The sequence below is a fragment of the Pseudophryne corroboree genome, chromosome 10, assembly GCF_028390025.1.
Source record: "Pseudophryne corroboree isolate aPseCor3 chromosome 10, aPseCor3.hap2, whole genome shotgun sequence".
NCBI lineage: Eukaryota > Metazoa > Chordata > Amphibia > Anura > Myobatrachidae > Pseudophryne > Pseudophryne corroboree.
The window spans coordinates 67,805,724-67,822,699 of record NC_086453.1 but is presented as its reverse complement, the minus strand read 5'-3'; the positions used below and the strand labels follow the sequence as shown (position 1 = coordinate 67,822,699).

The 16,976-nt window shown below is 47.3% G+C and overlaps 1 protein-coding gene across 1 annotated transcript in view; it reads left to right on the top strand.

The window, feature by feature from the left end:
• LOC134965194 (mucin-2-like) overlaps window positions 1-16,726 on the top strand; it is a 53,353-nt gene extending 36,627 nt beyond the window's left edge. The window contains exons 4-5 of the mRNA XM_063941706.1: window positions 13,405-13,548; window positions 15,692-16,726. Coding sequence (XP_063797776.1) covers window positions 13,405-13,548; window positions 15,692-16,434 — 887 coding nt within the window. The 3' untranslated portion in view covers window positions 16,435-16,726. The remainder of the gene's footprint in view (window positions 1-13,404; window positions 13,549-15,691) is intronic.
• Window positions 16,727-16,976: the final 250 nt, after the last annotated feature.

Sequence of the window (16,976 nt, the reverse complement as noted above, 5' to 3'; positions counted from 1 at the left end):
AGTCTGGAGCAATGACGATCGCTTGAACCCTTGTTCTCCTTATGAGCTTTAGAACTCTTGGGATGAGTGGAATTGGAGGAAACACGTACACCGACTGGGTCCCTCGACCTGGAACAAAACCACCGAAGTTTCTTGTTGAGACAAGAGGCCATCATGTCGATCTGGAGTATGCCCCAAAAATCTGTTATCTCCTTGAACACCTCCGGATGGAGACCCCACTCCCCTGGATGGAGATCGTGTCTGCTGAGGAAGTCTGCTTCCCAGTTGTCTACTCCCGGAATAAAGATTGCTGACTTTGCCAACGCATGTTTTTCTGCCCAGAGGATGATTCTTGTTACCTCTGACATTGCAGCTCTGCTCTTCGTTCCGCCCTGTCGGTTTATGTAAGCCACCAATTTCTCAGAAGATGGGCTGCTTGAAGATGACCATTGTAGACGGTTCTTAGTTCCAAAATGTTTATCGGTAGGCCGGCTTCCAGATTTGACCACCCTTGGAAGGTTTCCCCTTGAGTGACTGCGCCCCTGCCCCGGAGACTTGCATCCGTGGTTAGAAGGATCCAGTCCTGAATCCCGAACCTGCTGCCCTCCAGAAGGTGAGGCAGTTGCAGCCACAAGAGGTGTGAAATCCTGGCCTTTGGTGACAGACGTATTCTCTGGTGCACGTGTAGATGGGATCCCGACCACTTGTCCAGGAGATCCAGTTGGAAGGACCGAGCATGAAACCTCCCGTACTGCAGGGCCTCGTAAGAGGCCACCATCTTTCCCAGAAGGCAAATGCACTGATGAACCGACACCCGGGTTGGCTTCAGGACATTCCGGACCATTGTTTGTATCACCAACGCTTTTACTTCTGGAAGAAACACCCTCTGCACTCCCGTGCCGAGGATCATTCCCAGAAAGGACAACCTGCTGGTTGGTTCCAAATGTGATTTTGGAAGATTCAGGATCCAGCCATGTTCCCTGAGAAGCTGGGTTGTGAGAGCTATGGACCATAACAGCTTCTCCTTGGACGATGCTTTTATCAGCAGATCGTCCAGATATGGAATTATGTTCACCCCCTGTCTGCGGAGGAGTATCATAATTTCCGCCATCACCTTGGTGAATACCCTCGGTGCTGTGGAGAGGCCGAATGGCAGGGTCTGGAACTGAAAATGACAGTCCAACAGTGCGAATCGAAGATAAGCTTGATGCGGCAGCCAAATCGGAATGTGGAGGTACGCATCCTTGATATCCAGGGATACCAGGAATTCCCCCTCCTCCAGACCTGATATCACTGCCCTTAGAGACTCCATTTTGAAATGAACTTTGAAAGGGGTTTAGTGAGTTTAAGTTCAGAAAGGGCCTGACCGAACAATCCGGTTTCGGTACCACGAAAAGGTTCGAATAGTAACCTTTGTTTTGCATATGGGGTGGTACTGGCACAATGATCTGTGCCACCACCAACTTCTGGACGGCTTCTTGCAGGACAGTTCTGTCCGCCAGCAGAGCTGGCAAGCCTGATTTGAAAAATCGGTGAGGAGGGAGATTTTTAAATTCCAGCCTGTACCCCTGAGACACAATATCTTGCACCCAGGGGTCCAGGCCGGATGACACCCAGAAATGACTGAAATGCCTGAGTCTCGCTCCCACCGGCCCCACCTCCAGGGTGTGCAGTCCACCGTCATGCGGTGGACTTTGGTGTACCTGAAGCAGGGTTCTGTTCCTGGGAACCTGCAGCAGCAGGTTTCTTAGACTTGGGTCAACCTCCCCGAAAGAAGGTGTTGGACGGCTGGGCCTTTCTGGGCTTGGTAGACCGAAAGGGCTGTGATGTAGCTGAAGCAAAGGGTTTCTTCGGAGCAGGTGTAGCTGAGGGAAGAAAAGGTGACTTACCAGCTGTAGCCGTGGAGATCCACGCATCTAACGCTTCCCCAAAGAGAGCCTGACCTGTGTAGGGTAGGGTCTCCACACTTCTCCTGGATTCCGCGCTGGCAGACCACTGGCGCAACCACATTCCTCGACGAGCTGATACAGACATGAAAGAAATTCCCGCAGCCATGGAACCCAGGTCTTTCATGGATTCTACCAGAAATCCTGCCGAAACCTGAATGTTACGTAAAAACAATTCAACATCACATTTTTCCATAGTATCCAAGTCCTCAAGTAACGTGCCTGACCACTTTACTATAGCTTTGGCAATCCAAGCACTGGCAATAGTGGGACATAGTATTGCCCCAGAAGCCGTGTACATGGATTTGAGCGTATTATCAATTTTACAATCAGCTGACTCTTTCAAGGCGGTAGATCCTGGAACAGGTAAAACCACCTTTTTTGAGAGTCTGGATACTGACGCGTCAACAATAGGCGGGTTTTCCCATTTTTTCTTATCCTCTACCGGGAAAGGAAATGCTACCAGAACCCTTTTAGGTATCTGAATTTTTTTATCCGGATTTTCCAGAGCCTTTTCAAAGATAGCATTTAATTCCTTTGACGCAGGAAAGGTTAGCGAGGCTTTCTTATTTTCAGTGAAGTAAGCCTCCACAACCTGCTCGGGTGTTGTATCAGCAATTTTCAACACATCCCTAATAGCCTCTATCATCAACTGCACCCCTTTTGCAAGAGATGCTGCCCCCCGCAACACATCCACATCACCGTCCTCAGTGTCAGAATCGGTATCCGTGTCATCCTGCATGATCTGTGCAAGAGCACATTTATGTGAATATACAGCGGGGAGCCCTGATGTACCAGAACTGGGCCAGACTGCCATAGAGTTCTGTAGAGCCTGAGTTGCAGATTCATTTTGTGCAACTCTATTTGAAATCTGAGAAATCATAGATTTGATAGAGGATAACCACTCAGGCTCCCTTGCTGGAATCTGTGCTAAACCAGTGCAATCCTGATTACATGGAATGGGATCATCCTGAGAGGACATATCCTCTGCAGCATATGACACAGAGTCCTTGGACATTGCTTAATGGAGACCACAGACACTCCACACACACACTGGGGAGGACAGACAGAATTTCACCCCCAAGAATGGCAAGAGAGACACAGAGATTGGATCCAACCCACACACAGCACTTCTAATATCAAAGGAGACCCCTTATCAGCGCTGACTGTGCACCTTAATAGGTTACACAGTCGTTTTGCAACCTCATCTCCCCCTTCTACAACCCCCTGATACCGTGAGAGATAGCTGGACTTGCTGCGGAGGGACTTGCTCTTCCTGGACAGCAGGGATGTGCGGTGAGCTAAATGGCTCAGGAGGCATGGGCTACCCCCAAGCCAGATTTACACACAAAATATGAGCCAAAGGGTACATCTGGGCATTATACACAGGTGCAGTAGTATAAACTCCTGGAAATTTGGTGAGTTTTGATAAGAGATGTGCGAAAAAGATAGATAGGTGAGGCACTGCCTCCCCTGCCATAGACTTTTTACTCCAGAGTTTTGGCTATAAAAATTATTAGAATAATACAAAGAAGATATTTCACACAAATTCTTTGTATTTTTCATATACTTTATATAGTCAAAACTTTTGACTTAAACGATAGTATGACAGGAAAGGCTCTACCTCACCTGCCTCACCCCACCCCACGTCACTGCTGGACAGCGCTGTGCCGGCAGGAAAATGGTGCTGAACGCTGCTGGGTCTGCTCTGAGGAGAAGCTCCGCCCCCAAAACGACGCTGTCTTCCCACTCTTCCTAGGATTATACTGGCCTGAGGATTTATGCTGGCTGAGATCCCGGGACCCCGACAGGCTATGTGACCAGTGTAGGGTGTAGGCGCTGGCTCAGGGCGCCCCTCACAGCGCCACACTATGTACTGCTGAGCCTCTGGAGCGCAGTTAATACTGCGCTCCTACCCTGATGCCGCCATCTTCACACCGGCCCCCCGCTTGCTAGGGGGGGCGGTGACTGACTCGCCACTGATCTTCAGCTCTGTACGACATAGTTACCTACTTTCTGGCAGCCCTCTCCGGGAGAGAGCTGCCAGGTCGGCTCAGTGGAGGGGCTGTCCGGGACAATGATGAGAGGAGGGGACGGGGAGGAGGCGGAATGGGGCGTGGTGGAGGCGGGGAGGAGGCGGTACGAGGGTGGGGTTACATCGACACCACATTTAAGCCACCACCCCCCGCTCTGTAATGCCGCTATAATCGGCATTTTACATCAGGGTGCGTGACTACGATGACGCGATTCTTGTTGAATTGCGTCATCGAGTGTCCGGACCACCCACTTTACTCTCAAAGTGGGCGGCCGGGCAGGAGGGAAGTGAAAAGTCATGAGACTTGTCTGCTCTTCCGGGGGGCTGGGAGGGTCACCCGATTTTCGGGAGCCTCCCGGCCATTCCGGGAGAGTAGGCAAGTATGCTGTACGGGGGTGGCGGCATGCTGCCGGGGTGAGCGATCCCCTATGGCAGGGAACGATCAATCCCCTCAGGAGCTCAGTGTCCTGTCAGCGGAGATAGTGGCTCAGACCCCGCAGGGCGGACACTACTCCCCCCCTTAGTCCCACGAAGCAGGGAGGCTGTTGCCAGCAGCCTCCCTGTAAAATAATAAACTCTAAAATAAACTTTACTAGAGAAACTCTGTAGAGCTCCCCTAGCTGTGACCGGCTCCTCCGGGCACATTTTCTAAACTGAGTCTGGTAGGAGGGGCATAGTGGGAGGAGCCAGCCCACACTCTCAAACTCTTAAAGTGCCAATGGCTCCTGGTGGTTCCGTCTATACCCCATGGTACTAATGTGGACCCCAGCATCCTGTAGGACGTAAGAGAAAGTAAGTAAGCATTAGTACATTTTACAACAGTAAGAAATAGAGTCAAATAAATGACTGTCCGTAAAAATAAAGAAAAAAAAATGGGTTTAACATTATTCCAACAATAAAAACTGAAACTGAAAATGGCAAGCCCTAAAAAAGTTCTTGTGACCCATAAATCCAGATATTTTTTAAATTACAAACTCTGGTCTGAAATTTTTTATATGTTTGAGAAGGGTGGTCTTCAGTATGCCGGCTGTCGGGATCCCGGCGCACAGTATACCGGCGCCGGAATCCCGACAGCCGGCATACCGACACTTATTCTCCCTCGTGGGGGTCCACGACCCCCCTGGAGGGAGAATAAAATAGCGTGGTAGCGCGCCATCGTGCCCGCAGCGTGGCGAGCGCAACGTGGTGAGCGCAGCGAGCCCGCAAGGGGCTCATTTGCGCTTGCCACACTGTCGGTATGCCGGTGGTCGGGCTCCCGGCGCAGGTATGCTGGTCGCCAGGAGCCCGACCGCCGGCATACCATACTACACCCGTTTGAGAATGAGCAAAACACATTATTTAAAGCATAATATCTTACACAAGACCTATTTCTCCACCCTTAAAAATTATGCAGAATATTCTAGTGTCTGTAAAATACAGTATACAGAGATTCCATAGAGTTCAAAGATTCAATATGAAAGATTCTACAGTAGGTTCATTTTTTCTTTATCTAACAAAATCACCAGAATGAGAATATTCACAAAGATATTCACAATTAAAATGAAACTGATTGACTAAAGCATCACAGGAAAGTCGTGACATTCCCTGATCTAGGGGGATATTCAGTTACCCGCGATCGATGATTGCAGGTAATTGTCTCACCCGGGGACTACTCAATTAGCCCCGATAAGCCAGCACGAGATGTAGCTTATTAGAGATTTCTTTCACCTGCCTAAGGCACACGAAGCAAAATCCCCGAAAACAGTCCCGTTTTCAGCAAAAAAAACTGGGCTGTTTCTACCAAAAACACACAGGTTTCACTGTTTTCGGGTAAAAGGATGTTTGTACCGGGTGAAAAAACATTGGGAAAAATCACCCAAAGCTTCTTCTTGGGTAATTGAATACTCCCCCTTAGTCTTATATCTTAAGGAGTGCAGGGAACTAGAATGCTTTACATCAGTTCCAAAGGGAGGTGGACTGTATAGGTCTATGTAGTAAGATTGCTTGGAGTGTTACAAATTCATTCAAATATCATTGATGCCTTGAATTAAAAAATAAAAATAAAATATTGATTAAAATTACTTTGAGTTGGGACATAATGATGCTTTCCAGTAGAGATCCTCCTGAATTTGATTAACGAATACCCGGAATTCCTATCCCCCAATATTAATTATCTGATCACAGTTTCACAATCCCAGGGTATCAAGGATTCAGGAAAAATCCACGTTTGATCTGAAAGCCACCATAGACCAGTGACCATGCTGATGTCTACTTTATACTCACTAATACACCTAACAAATACTATCCTTGCTTTGTTTCTGTTGAATGGGGCTTTTGTACCTGAAGATACTCACTGAGGATTTCAGTGAGCATTGTCGTATATTCTGAGGACCTCAGTGGATCAATAGCTTGAACTTTGCCAAAGTTTTTCTCAAATTTAGTCTGAACTGTCAACCAGACAAAAGTATTATCTGCACAATTTATCCCTAGTTATGGCTTCCAAGAACACGGCAAGGGTCAGTGGTGGTGTAAAGCGTGAACTCAAGTTCATATCAATGCAGGAAAAGGTAGAGATGTTGAGAAAACATGACCGAGGTGTTTAAATTGTGGAAACTGTATGATTCGTACAGTATTGGTTCATCAACTGCCTAATTAGTGTGTCAGAGGTGTATCACTTAATTACTATTATTATGTGACCACGTTTAGTCCAGAAAAACGTATAATCCGGCACAGTTCTGGAACCAAGCATGCCAGAAAATCGGTGGTGTACCTATATGAAGACATAGATGCAAGAATTAATAGCTAAAAGAGTCAGGTGCTATAGGGGCAAGAACGAATGGCGCCAATCAGTGCAGCCCAACAACAACAATTGTACTGTCTGCAAGTCCGGCGTAATACCACACTATTTTAGCCATAGAGGTGTATATGCTGCCCCCACCAGGGTGGTCCTGACTTCCCAATCAATCACAATAAATGTGAGCTCACCAAGCAAGCCTACTACACCCAGGCAGATGAGTAACCATACTTTCCAGCCAAAATAGTCAATAACTATAACTGCAAAAACATAGGGAGGGGGGGGGGGGCGTATTCTTCAAAGATAGAGGTCTGAGCCCTGAAGCCCGAGACTTATAAAATATTAACAAACCACTCCCCTAACACTATATAATGGTAAAAGCGTAACTGGTGACCACCAATCAAACTAGCCCCCATCCTTATGGCTTGAGCCACTTCTGGATTATGACAGCCTTCTATTAACTTCACTACAGCATTGGCTCTGATGGCCTAAGCAATGCCACCATCCTCCCTCAGGTGATGCTTCTATACTTAACTTACTCACTTTGTCATACCGGAAAAGGTTGAAGCTCCACCATAATAGTAAGGAACAGCACTCCCAGATCCTTCTTGTGGAATGAAGTACCTGTATTTTTAGCCCCAAGATCTTTCATGGGGTTTCTGGTGTCACATTGTGGAAATGATATAATGCAGCCTACATCCCCATGAGAATGACCACTCCACATTTATTTCTTTATTACCTCTTTCTAAGAGCACAAGTGATAAACAGTGAACATGGATCTATATTATAAGCCTAACTTCATAATGCACAAAGCCCCATCATACACCAGGGCAGGTTTGTAACCAACCTACAGTACGGGATGTAGTTAATGTCCCTGTGGTCAGAATACAGATGATGGGATCCCAACCATCGAGAATGTCGGCAGTGGTGCCAGGACTATTCCCACTCCTGGGTGTCTACGACACCCATAGAGGAGTGGGAATAGAACCTGTGGCGAGAGCAACAAGCCACCAAGCCCGCAAGGGGCTTTCTAGCGATCGCCAGCATTCTGGCGGCCAGGATTCCGGTGTCGGTATTCTGACCTCCAGGATCCTGGCCACCAGGATTCCCTCCCCAACCCTACAGTACAATCCCTCAGTAACCAGAGTCAAGAGAAGCGTCTCCATCACCTCGGCAGGATTAATTTAGTTAATGAAAATGTAGTTGCGCTAAAGTTATCTTTATGTATTATATTACTTCATCTCTCAATTTGTAATAAAAACATCTTGATTATTGAGTCTAAAGGCTCTAGCTTGAAGAAACACATTATTGCTATAACAAATGTAATTTAGTCACTAAGCCACTAAATGGACCCACAGACTGAGCTTCATAACACCTGATTTTAATCTATATACCTGGAAGTATTGGAAGTACAAGCTGGATGGAAAGTTTTGAGATGCTACCTGTAATATGAACATGATTGGGTAGGATATCACTAGAGTCCAGAGAAGGAGCACGACAAAAAAGAGCACATGATATGTTTGGGCATTTGATAGACAGTAAACACAACAATTTATGGGTGTAGGCTAGTAAGGAGGGAATTATTGGAAGGGGAATAGCCTTTACATTTGGAATGAGCACACTGTGGTAAGACTCCTACATTTTGTTTAATATGGCAGTCCATAATGGGGGGAATTCTCTGGGGTGCGGGGCTCCCTGTGCCTGCCGTGGCTGGGTGTCCCTGGGGCATCGCAATTTAACACTTTTTCATCACTCCATGGCACTTAAAGTTTGTTTGTTTTATATATATATATGTAACACCTTCACATAATTTTCTTTTACTCCTCACATTATTTACAAATGCAGCGACAGCTGCTCCTACCTCTTTAACCCTATATTTTTATCACTCCTGCGATGCCCTGGGGTTGTCTGGCTGGGTAGCTCTGGGGTGTCCTGCCCCCCGGACCTGAACCCCTATAGTTAGTGTTAGGGACTTACCCAATGAGAGGCTACCTTGATGCGGTGGGTAAGCTCATAGCCCTGGCCAGGAATATGCTAAGTGCCTCTGGTTACTACAGGTTGAGCTAGTGTGAGATAGTGCACCTGCTACCTTTTCCCTTTGTACACTTTACTAAGCCTCAAGCAGAGTAGCACCTCACTACCTAATTAAGGTGTGCAAATTAGGGCCCTTTTCCCTCTTACTAGAGATGGAATGTCACCAGATCCCAAAACTGCCTTCTTTTATCTGTGCAGTCAATCCTCTCTGCTAATTCGTGTTTGGATCAAGTTCAGAACTAGGGATGGCCATCGGTGTGGTTGCCATTGATGGTTACCATCAATGACAGTATGACAAGTAACCATTGATGGCTGCAAACTATGCAGTGGATGACCATCAAAGGTTTCCACAACCGATGGTCACCCCTGTTCTTTAAATTACTGTCCCGTGGGCCAATCAGAACAGGGGGCAGGGCTTCGCAGGTGTCGGGGGTTGAGTTATGCCTCATAATAACTTCGTAAAAAAATTGGTTATGCCATGCCATTGATGGAGGAAACCCATCTGAGTCTCCCCTCAAACTATTCTACATCGTTTATATACCACCGATGATTTTGAATCATTGATGATCGATAGCCATCCCTATTCAGAACATAGGTTACTCTACCATCGGTGCCACTGGCTGTTTGCATTATCATTGGAGCATGTCTGCACTCTTGATCCTCTGCATGTCTCCTCTATGGTAATGTGGGCACTTCCTGGGAGGCTCCATTCATCTCCAGTCACTCATTCCTCTGCTAAACCAAATAGAGATACTTCCTGACAGTCTCTGTCGCTGCTGCCTCCCACACAGACCCCACAGCCACCACCAGAAAGGAGACATGCAGAGGAACCAGACTGCAGACATGCTCCAATGATAATGCAAACAGCCGGCGATTCTCTTGTAGCTCCGATCCCAGACAGTGCCACCCCGGCTGCCAGAACCTCTTGCTCAGTCCCTGCCACCACTGGAGGGGAGACATACAGAGGACCTGGACTGCAGACATGCTTCGATGGTAATGCCAACAGCCGACGTTTCTCTAGTAGCTCTGATCCCCCCCCCTGGACCCCCCCCCCCCCATCCCCACGGCTGCCAGAACCTCTTGCTCGGTCTATGCCACCACTGGAGGGGAGACATACAGAGGACCTGGACTGCAGACATGCTCCGATGGTAATGCCAACAGCCGTCGATCCCACCTACACATGCAACGGAAAATAATCCTGTCCCCCAAAGCCAGGATTTCGCTCCTGAGGTGGCTACACAGTTCTCACCTTCTAGACGGACGCAGGTTTGGGATTCACGACTGGGTCCTAATAACCACGGATGCAAGTTTCCGAGACTGAGGAGCTGTCACACAGGGGGGAAGCTTCCAAGGAAAATGGTCAAGTCAGGAAGCCTGCCTTCACATAAACGTTCTGGAATTGAGAGCCATTTCCAACAGCCTTCTACAAGCGGTACATCTTCTTCAAGATCCCGTGCAGATCCAGTCGGACAATGTAACAGCAGTCACGTACATAAACAGGCAAGGCGGAACGAAAAGCAGAGCGGCAATGGCAGAGGTGACAAGGATTCTCCTCTGGGCAGAAAGACATGTTAGAGCTCTGTCAGCAATTTTCATTCCGGGAGTGGACAACTGGGAAGCAGACTTCCTCAGCAGACACGGTCTCCATCCAGGAGAGTGGGGCCTTCACCAAGAAGTCTTCGCAGAGATGACAAGTCTTTGGGGAGTTCCTCAAGTAGACATGATGGCATCTCGTCTAAACAAGAAGCTTCAGAGATATTGTTCCAGGTCGAGAGACCCTCAAGTAATAGCAGTGGATACACTGGTGACCCAGTGGGTGTTTCAGTCGGTATATGTTTTCCCTCCACTTCCACTGATTCCAAAAGTTCTCAAATAATAAGAAGAACAAGAGTTTGAGTAATCTTCATTGCCCCAGGCTGGCCAAGGAGTGCTTGGTATCCAGATCTTCAGGAGTTGCTCATAGAAGATCCTCGGTCTCTTCCTCCTCGAGAGGACCTACTACAGCAGGGGCCGTGTGTATCAAGACTTACCGCGGCTACGTTTGACGGCATGGCTGTTAATCGTCGGATCCTAGCCCGAAAGGGTATTCCCAAGGAAGTCATCCCCACTCTTATTCAGGTCAGGAAAGGAGTAACGTCTAAACATTAGCACCGTATTTGGAGAAAATATGTGTCTTGGTGTAAATCCAAGAAGGCTCCTATGGAAGAGTTTGAGTTGGGACGTTTTCTCCATTTTCTGCAGGCTGGTGTGGATGTGGGCCTTAGATTGGGGTCAATCAAGGTCCAGATTTCAGCCTTATCAGTTTTCTTTCAAAACAATTGGCCTCCTTTCCAGAAGTTCAGATGTTCGTGAAAGGGGTTCTGCACATCCAGCCTCCATTTGTGCATCCAGTGGCACCATGGGACCTTAATGTGGTGTTGCAGTTCCTTCAATCAGATTGCTTTAAACCTCTGCAGGAGATAGAATTGAAGTTTCTCTCTTGGAAAGTGGTGATGCTTTTGGCCTTGGCATCCGCAATGGCGGGTGTCTGAGTTGGGGGCCTTGTCTCACAAGAGTCCTTACCTGATCTTCCATGAAGATAGGGCAGAGTTAAGAACTCGTTAACAATTTCTTCCAAAGGTGGTTTCGTCCTTCCACATAAACCAACCTATTGTGGTGCCAGTAGTCAGTCTCTAGATGTGGTTAGAGCTTTGAAGATTCATGTCGCAAGAACAGCTCGATTACGGAAAACAGAGGCTCTGTTTGTCCTGTATGCTCCCAACAAGATTGGGTGTCCTGCTTCTAAGCAGACTATTGCGCGCTGGATCAGAGGGACAATTCAGCACGCTCATTCTACGGCAGGCTTGCCAGTACCGAAGTTGGTGAAGGCCCATTCTACTAGGAAAGTGGGCTCGTCCTGGGCGGCTGCCCGGGGCGTCTCGGCTTTACAACTTTGCCGAGCAGCTACTTGGTCAGGGTCAAACACATTTGCTACATTTTATAAGTTTGACACCTTGGCCGATGAGGACCTCAAGTTCGGTCAATCGGTACTGCAGGGTCATCCGCACTCTCCCGCCCGTACTGGAGCTTTGGTATAACCCCATGGTACTGAAGTGGACCCCAGCATCCTCTAGGTAGTATGAGAAAATAGGATTTTAATACCTACCGGTAAATCCTTTTCTCCTAGTCCGTAGAGGATGCTGCGCACCCGACCCAGTGCGTACTTTACCTGCAGTTTGTTCTTTATAGTTACACAAGTTGTGTTTCATTTGTTTTCAGCATGTTGCTGTAAATGGTTCATGCCTGTTGGCGTGTGTCATGTTGAATGCCATGTTGTGCGGCATGGTTGAGGTGTGAGCTGGTATGAATCTCACCATTAGTATAAAAGTTAATCCTTTCCTCGAAATGTCCTTCTCCCTGGGCACAGTTCCTATAACTGAGGTCTGGAGGAGGGGCATAGAGGGAGGAGCCAGTTCACACCCTTGAAAAGTCTTAAAGTGCCCATGGCTCCTGCAGAACCGTCTATACCCCATGGTACTGAAGTGGACCTCGGCATCCTCTACGGCAGGGATGGGGAACATTTGGCCCTCCAGCTGTGTTTGAACTGCACATGGCCGGGCGTTTGCTGGGCAGGTATCTGACGTCATTACCGTGTCACTCGTCGCAGCAATCATCGCACAGGATAAGTAACTACACGGCTGGTCTTGTTTTGCACAAAATGTGTTTGCAGGCACTCTGCTGCACAGGCGTTCGCACTCCTGCAAAGCGAAAATACACTCCCCCGTGGGCGGCGACTATGCGTTTGCACGACTGCTAAAAACTGCTAGCGAGCGATCAACTCGGAATGACCCCCTATGTTCTAAGCCTTGCAAAGAGATAAAGTACCAGCAGTGGCGGATCTTGCCACTGGCAAGCAGGACTTTTGCCCAGGGCGCCGCCTTCCGGAGGGCACCGGCGCCATCCGAAGGGTGCCGCACCATGGCAAGATCCGCTGCTGCTGTGCCCCTAGCTGCCGCTGCCCGCTGTGAAGGGAAACTAGACGCTACGCGTCTAGTTTCCCTTCGTCGGCTGCTCGTTGTGAAGGGAAACTAGACGCTACGCGTCTAGTTTCCCTTCGTGGAGAGGACCTTTACTGTAATGATGTGCAGTGCGCGTTGACGTCATCGCGCACCGCATAGCAAAGGTCCGCTTAGCGTCTAGTTTTCCTTCGTGGAGAGGACCTTTGCTGTGCGGTGCGCGATGACATCATTGCGCACCGCACATCCTACTACAGTACAGGGGGCGTAACTGACCACGCCCCTTGTATGAAGCCACGCCCCCTAATGCCGCCTGGGGCGCAAGAAGCCCCGGAACCGGCCCTGAGTACCAGCCAATCAGCTCTTGACTGACATGTTACAGGCTGTGTTTGAAAAATGACAGTTAGGAGCTGGTTGACTGGTACTTTATCTCCGTCCACTTTATCTCTCTCCAATGCTTAGTACATAGACCCCTTAAACTTACCTGCATTTCATCATTATTTGTTTTTTTATTAATTAATTAATTATAAAACCACCCAAATTGTAGAGCTTTAGGTGTAGATCACATGCAATTACTGTCTATAGTCTTCCAATAAAATGTCTCTTATTTGACTATTTCCTTTTTCTCATGCTCCTTCTTAGTGTTCACTGGCAATGCAGCTGCCAACGGGTTCCAGTGCCCATCATGCTTCACTTTAACAGCTGAAACGTGTGTGCCAGATTCCAATATCAGCTGCACTGGGAATGAGACCAGGTGCACGTCATACTCGATGAGTTCTGCCGATGGTAATGTGAAATATAATAATGGTTATGTGTGTCATGTATACTAATGTAGCACAGGCCTCTGCTGTCACTGTTTAACTGGCGGCATAGAAATAAGATATTACTTTTTGCCATTGTTAAAGGGAGATTACAGTAGTTTCTTTATACTTCATTAGAGTCCGCAACTGTTGCGTGCATGTAATTCTATCCAACTCCACTTTATTTGTCATTTTTATCATGTTTTAAAAACTGAAGCAAGATAAAAGACAAGAAGATATAAAAGCAACAGAAAATAGAGCGTTCCCCCATCTCATGTAAAAACTATTAAGGGGCCTATTCATTATCGGAGGGCTGTTGGTCCCCAATAATTACGTTTGTAACTCGCTGAGAGCTACAATGGTGGATACTTGGCTTCTGGAGCAAGTCAGTATTGTGCCAGCTAATCCAAAAAGCAGCCGTCCCCTCAATCCCTAACACTGCTAGCAAAGCAATGTTACTTACCCCTGACGATCAGCTTGACGGAATTGAGGTCACACATGCACATGGCCACAGGGCACACAGTGCGGTGGCAGTGGAGGGATTATTCTTGCAAGCGGAATGCCGACGGTCACATGAATGACACGGGCACCCCAACATTGAAGATACTGACGTCGGAGGGGTGTAAGTATTTTTACCTCGCCGCCATCCTACCCTAACACTCTGGGGGAGATGGTTAGCACTAACCCTCGAAGGGGGGGCAGCTAGGGCTACCCCCCCCCCCCCACACACACACACACACACAGCGCCTTAACAGCTACCCCAATACTTACCTTCGGGATGTCAGCTGACGGTCTTCCAGCACCTCCTGAGTGGTGTTGGGATTCCAATGAACGCATCCCTCGGGAACCAGTGGCATCCAAATATGGTGTTGGTTCCCGCAGGCAAACCCCAAAAATTTTAATCTGCAGAGATTGCTGAATATTAGGCAGCCCCATCGGTCCCTTATAATGAATGGGCCCATTAAGATCATGAATAGGCCCCTAAGGGGTATATTCAGTTGAAGTCGGATCCATTCCGACATTCATCTGTCAGAATGGATCCGACCTGGGCTATTCAAAGTCATCTCAATTCGACTTTTAAAAAAGTCGAACTGAGATGTGGGAGCTGAGACAGGGGAGAGCCACGGGCAGACGGGGGAGAGCAGCGCGAGGTCTCACTTGCTGGAGCCGGGTGGACGCTGCTGTGAGTGGTGGCTGTGACATCCTCCAGCGCTGCTCTCCCCGTCTGCCCGTCGAATTGAGATGGTCGAAAAGGTGGCCAACCCGTTTTCAACATAAGCAAGTGGATCGGCAGCTATTCCGCTGATCCACGTGCTTTTAGACAAGTCGAATTCCTCGACTTGTCGAATAATTTGGGGTTAGATTGAATAGGTCGGAACCCCTTCCGACGTAAAAAAGTAGAAAATTGCCGTCTTTTCGACAGACGGCAGCTTTCAACTTCAGTTGAATATACCCCTAAGTGATTAATCATAATTTTAAATAAATCCTCTTGCCATTGATTGAGTTAAATTTCCTATAACTCCTCCGTCAATACCAATGGATGTTATGGTGATCTTACAACGCATATCTTGGGGGTACTGTCTTGTGGCAGGGGATAGGGATAAAGTTATAATGTAAAAATTTACACTTATGATGTCAACATTCTGCATCTGCAGAATATATGTTTGCAATGTTGACGTGTAATATGTTTACATTCTGAAGGAACTGGAGAGTTAAGGCTAGGCTGCAGTAGCAGAGGTTAGACTATGGGATGGAAGGGTTAGGGTTTGGCACTAGGGGGATGGTTAGGGCTAAGCTATGGTATGGGAGGTTAGGGTTAGACACTAAGGGGAGGATCAGGGGTTAGAGATATTTCCTTGCCACTAGAAGTGTTGCAGGATGAGCTGGAAATCACCACGCTGTTAGTGCCGGACCCCTAATACACCGCTAGAACCACCAGGCCAGTAGTACCGTGTAAGTCACAACTGCACCACCAGGAACATCTTATTGACATTATAACTGTGTGTACATTTATTCAATAATAATAATAATATATCTGACACTTCTGGAATGAATTTAACAGTTACCAGTCAACATTCAGTGCCTCATACCTCATTCATATTTTGTTTTCTTCTTTTTTTATTCTTCAGCACCCTATAAACCAATCATGGCCATGTCTGGATGTGCCACACCATCCCTTTGCTCTAACTACACTGGAACTACGTCAACCGAAGTCACTGGACAGATCAAGATAGGCATCAAGTGCAACAATGCCCCAGTCAGTACTGGCAGTCAAAATAATACTACTCCCAGCAGTACTGTTAGTCCTAATACAAATAGTGAATCAGTCAGTGTTAACACTCCAGCTGTGACCAAGGCCAACACTCCAGCTGAGACCAAGGCTAACACTCCAGCTGAGACCAAGGCTAACACCCCAGCTGTGACCAAGGTCAACACTCCAGCTGTGACCAAGGCCAACACTCCAGCTGTGACCAAGGCCAACACTCCAGCTGAGACCAAGGTCAACACTCCAGCTGTGACCAAGGTCAACACTCCAGCTGTGACCAGCAACTCTCATGCATTTACAGAAACAGGCACCAGCAGTCATTTAGAATTAACTAGTGGTGGTAATAAAGTTACAAGTCTACCAAGTAGTAGAACTGAATCCCAAAGCTACCACTTTACCACTGACATTGCCAATTCCTACCCGAGCAACAGTACCGTGTCACAAAACAATTATACTACTCGCGTGACTTTCACACCCATAGTTCTGCATAGCACGACCCGTGAACCAGCCACTAGCTGTTGTGTTTGTAATGGGTCTATCAACCGTGGCTTTAATCTTTGCCTGATTTTAATCTTAATTTTGCCCTTGATAAAATGTTTACATTAAAGTGTGAGGCCACATAATTCTTTCTTTCCTTTGTCATTTTTATTCTTTCATTCTGAAAACGATATTGAGTTGTAATGGAGCTTTAGTAAATCCAAATGGTCAGTTCAGTTTTCTTTCATGACCTGTCGCCCCCTTTAGTCTCCTTTTTTTATATTATATGCACCTACTGTAAATGAAAAAATATTTAAATTGACATAACCAGGCACTTTATAATCGTGTTCAGTACCTTGTCACAGACTGGACGGTTGCAAAGAGCTCAAAGAGTTTTGGGATGGCGTGTAATACTCTTATAACAAATACCAATGTAGGGAATATACATACAGACACTTTGAAGTTTCCAAAACACATTACTGCCTATTGTACTGTAAGGAATCTACAATCATTTACCTGCGCGCATCTGTATGCTATAAGCAAAAATGAGCGAAGATACAATGTGGCATAGTACATTCATCTTTATGGAGGCGCTCCCCCGGCACATCACAGTGAATAGCATTGCCCCCATAGAATTACACAGATATAGATTGTCAGAGGAACACACAGAA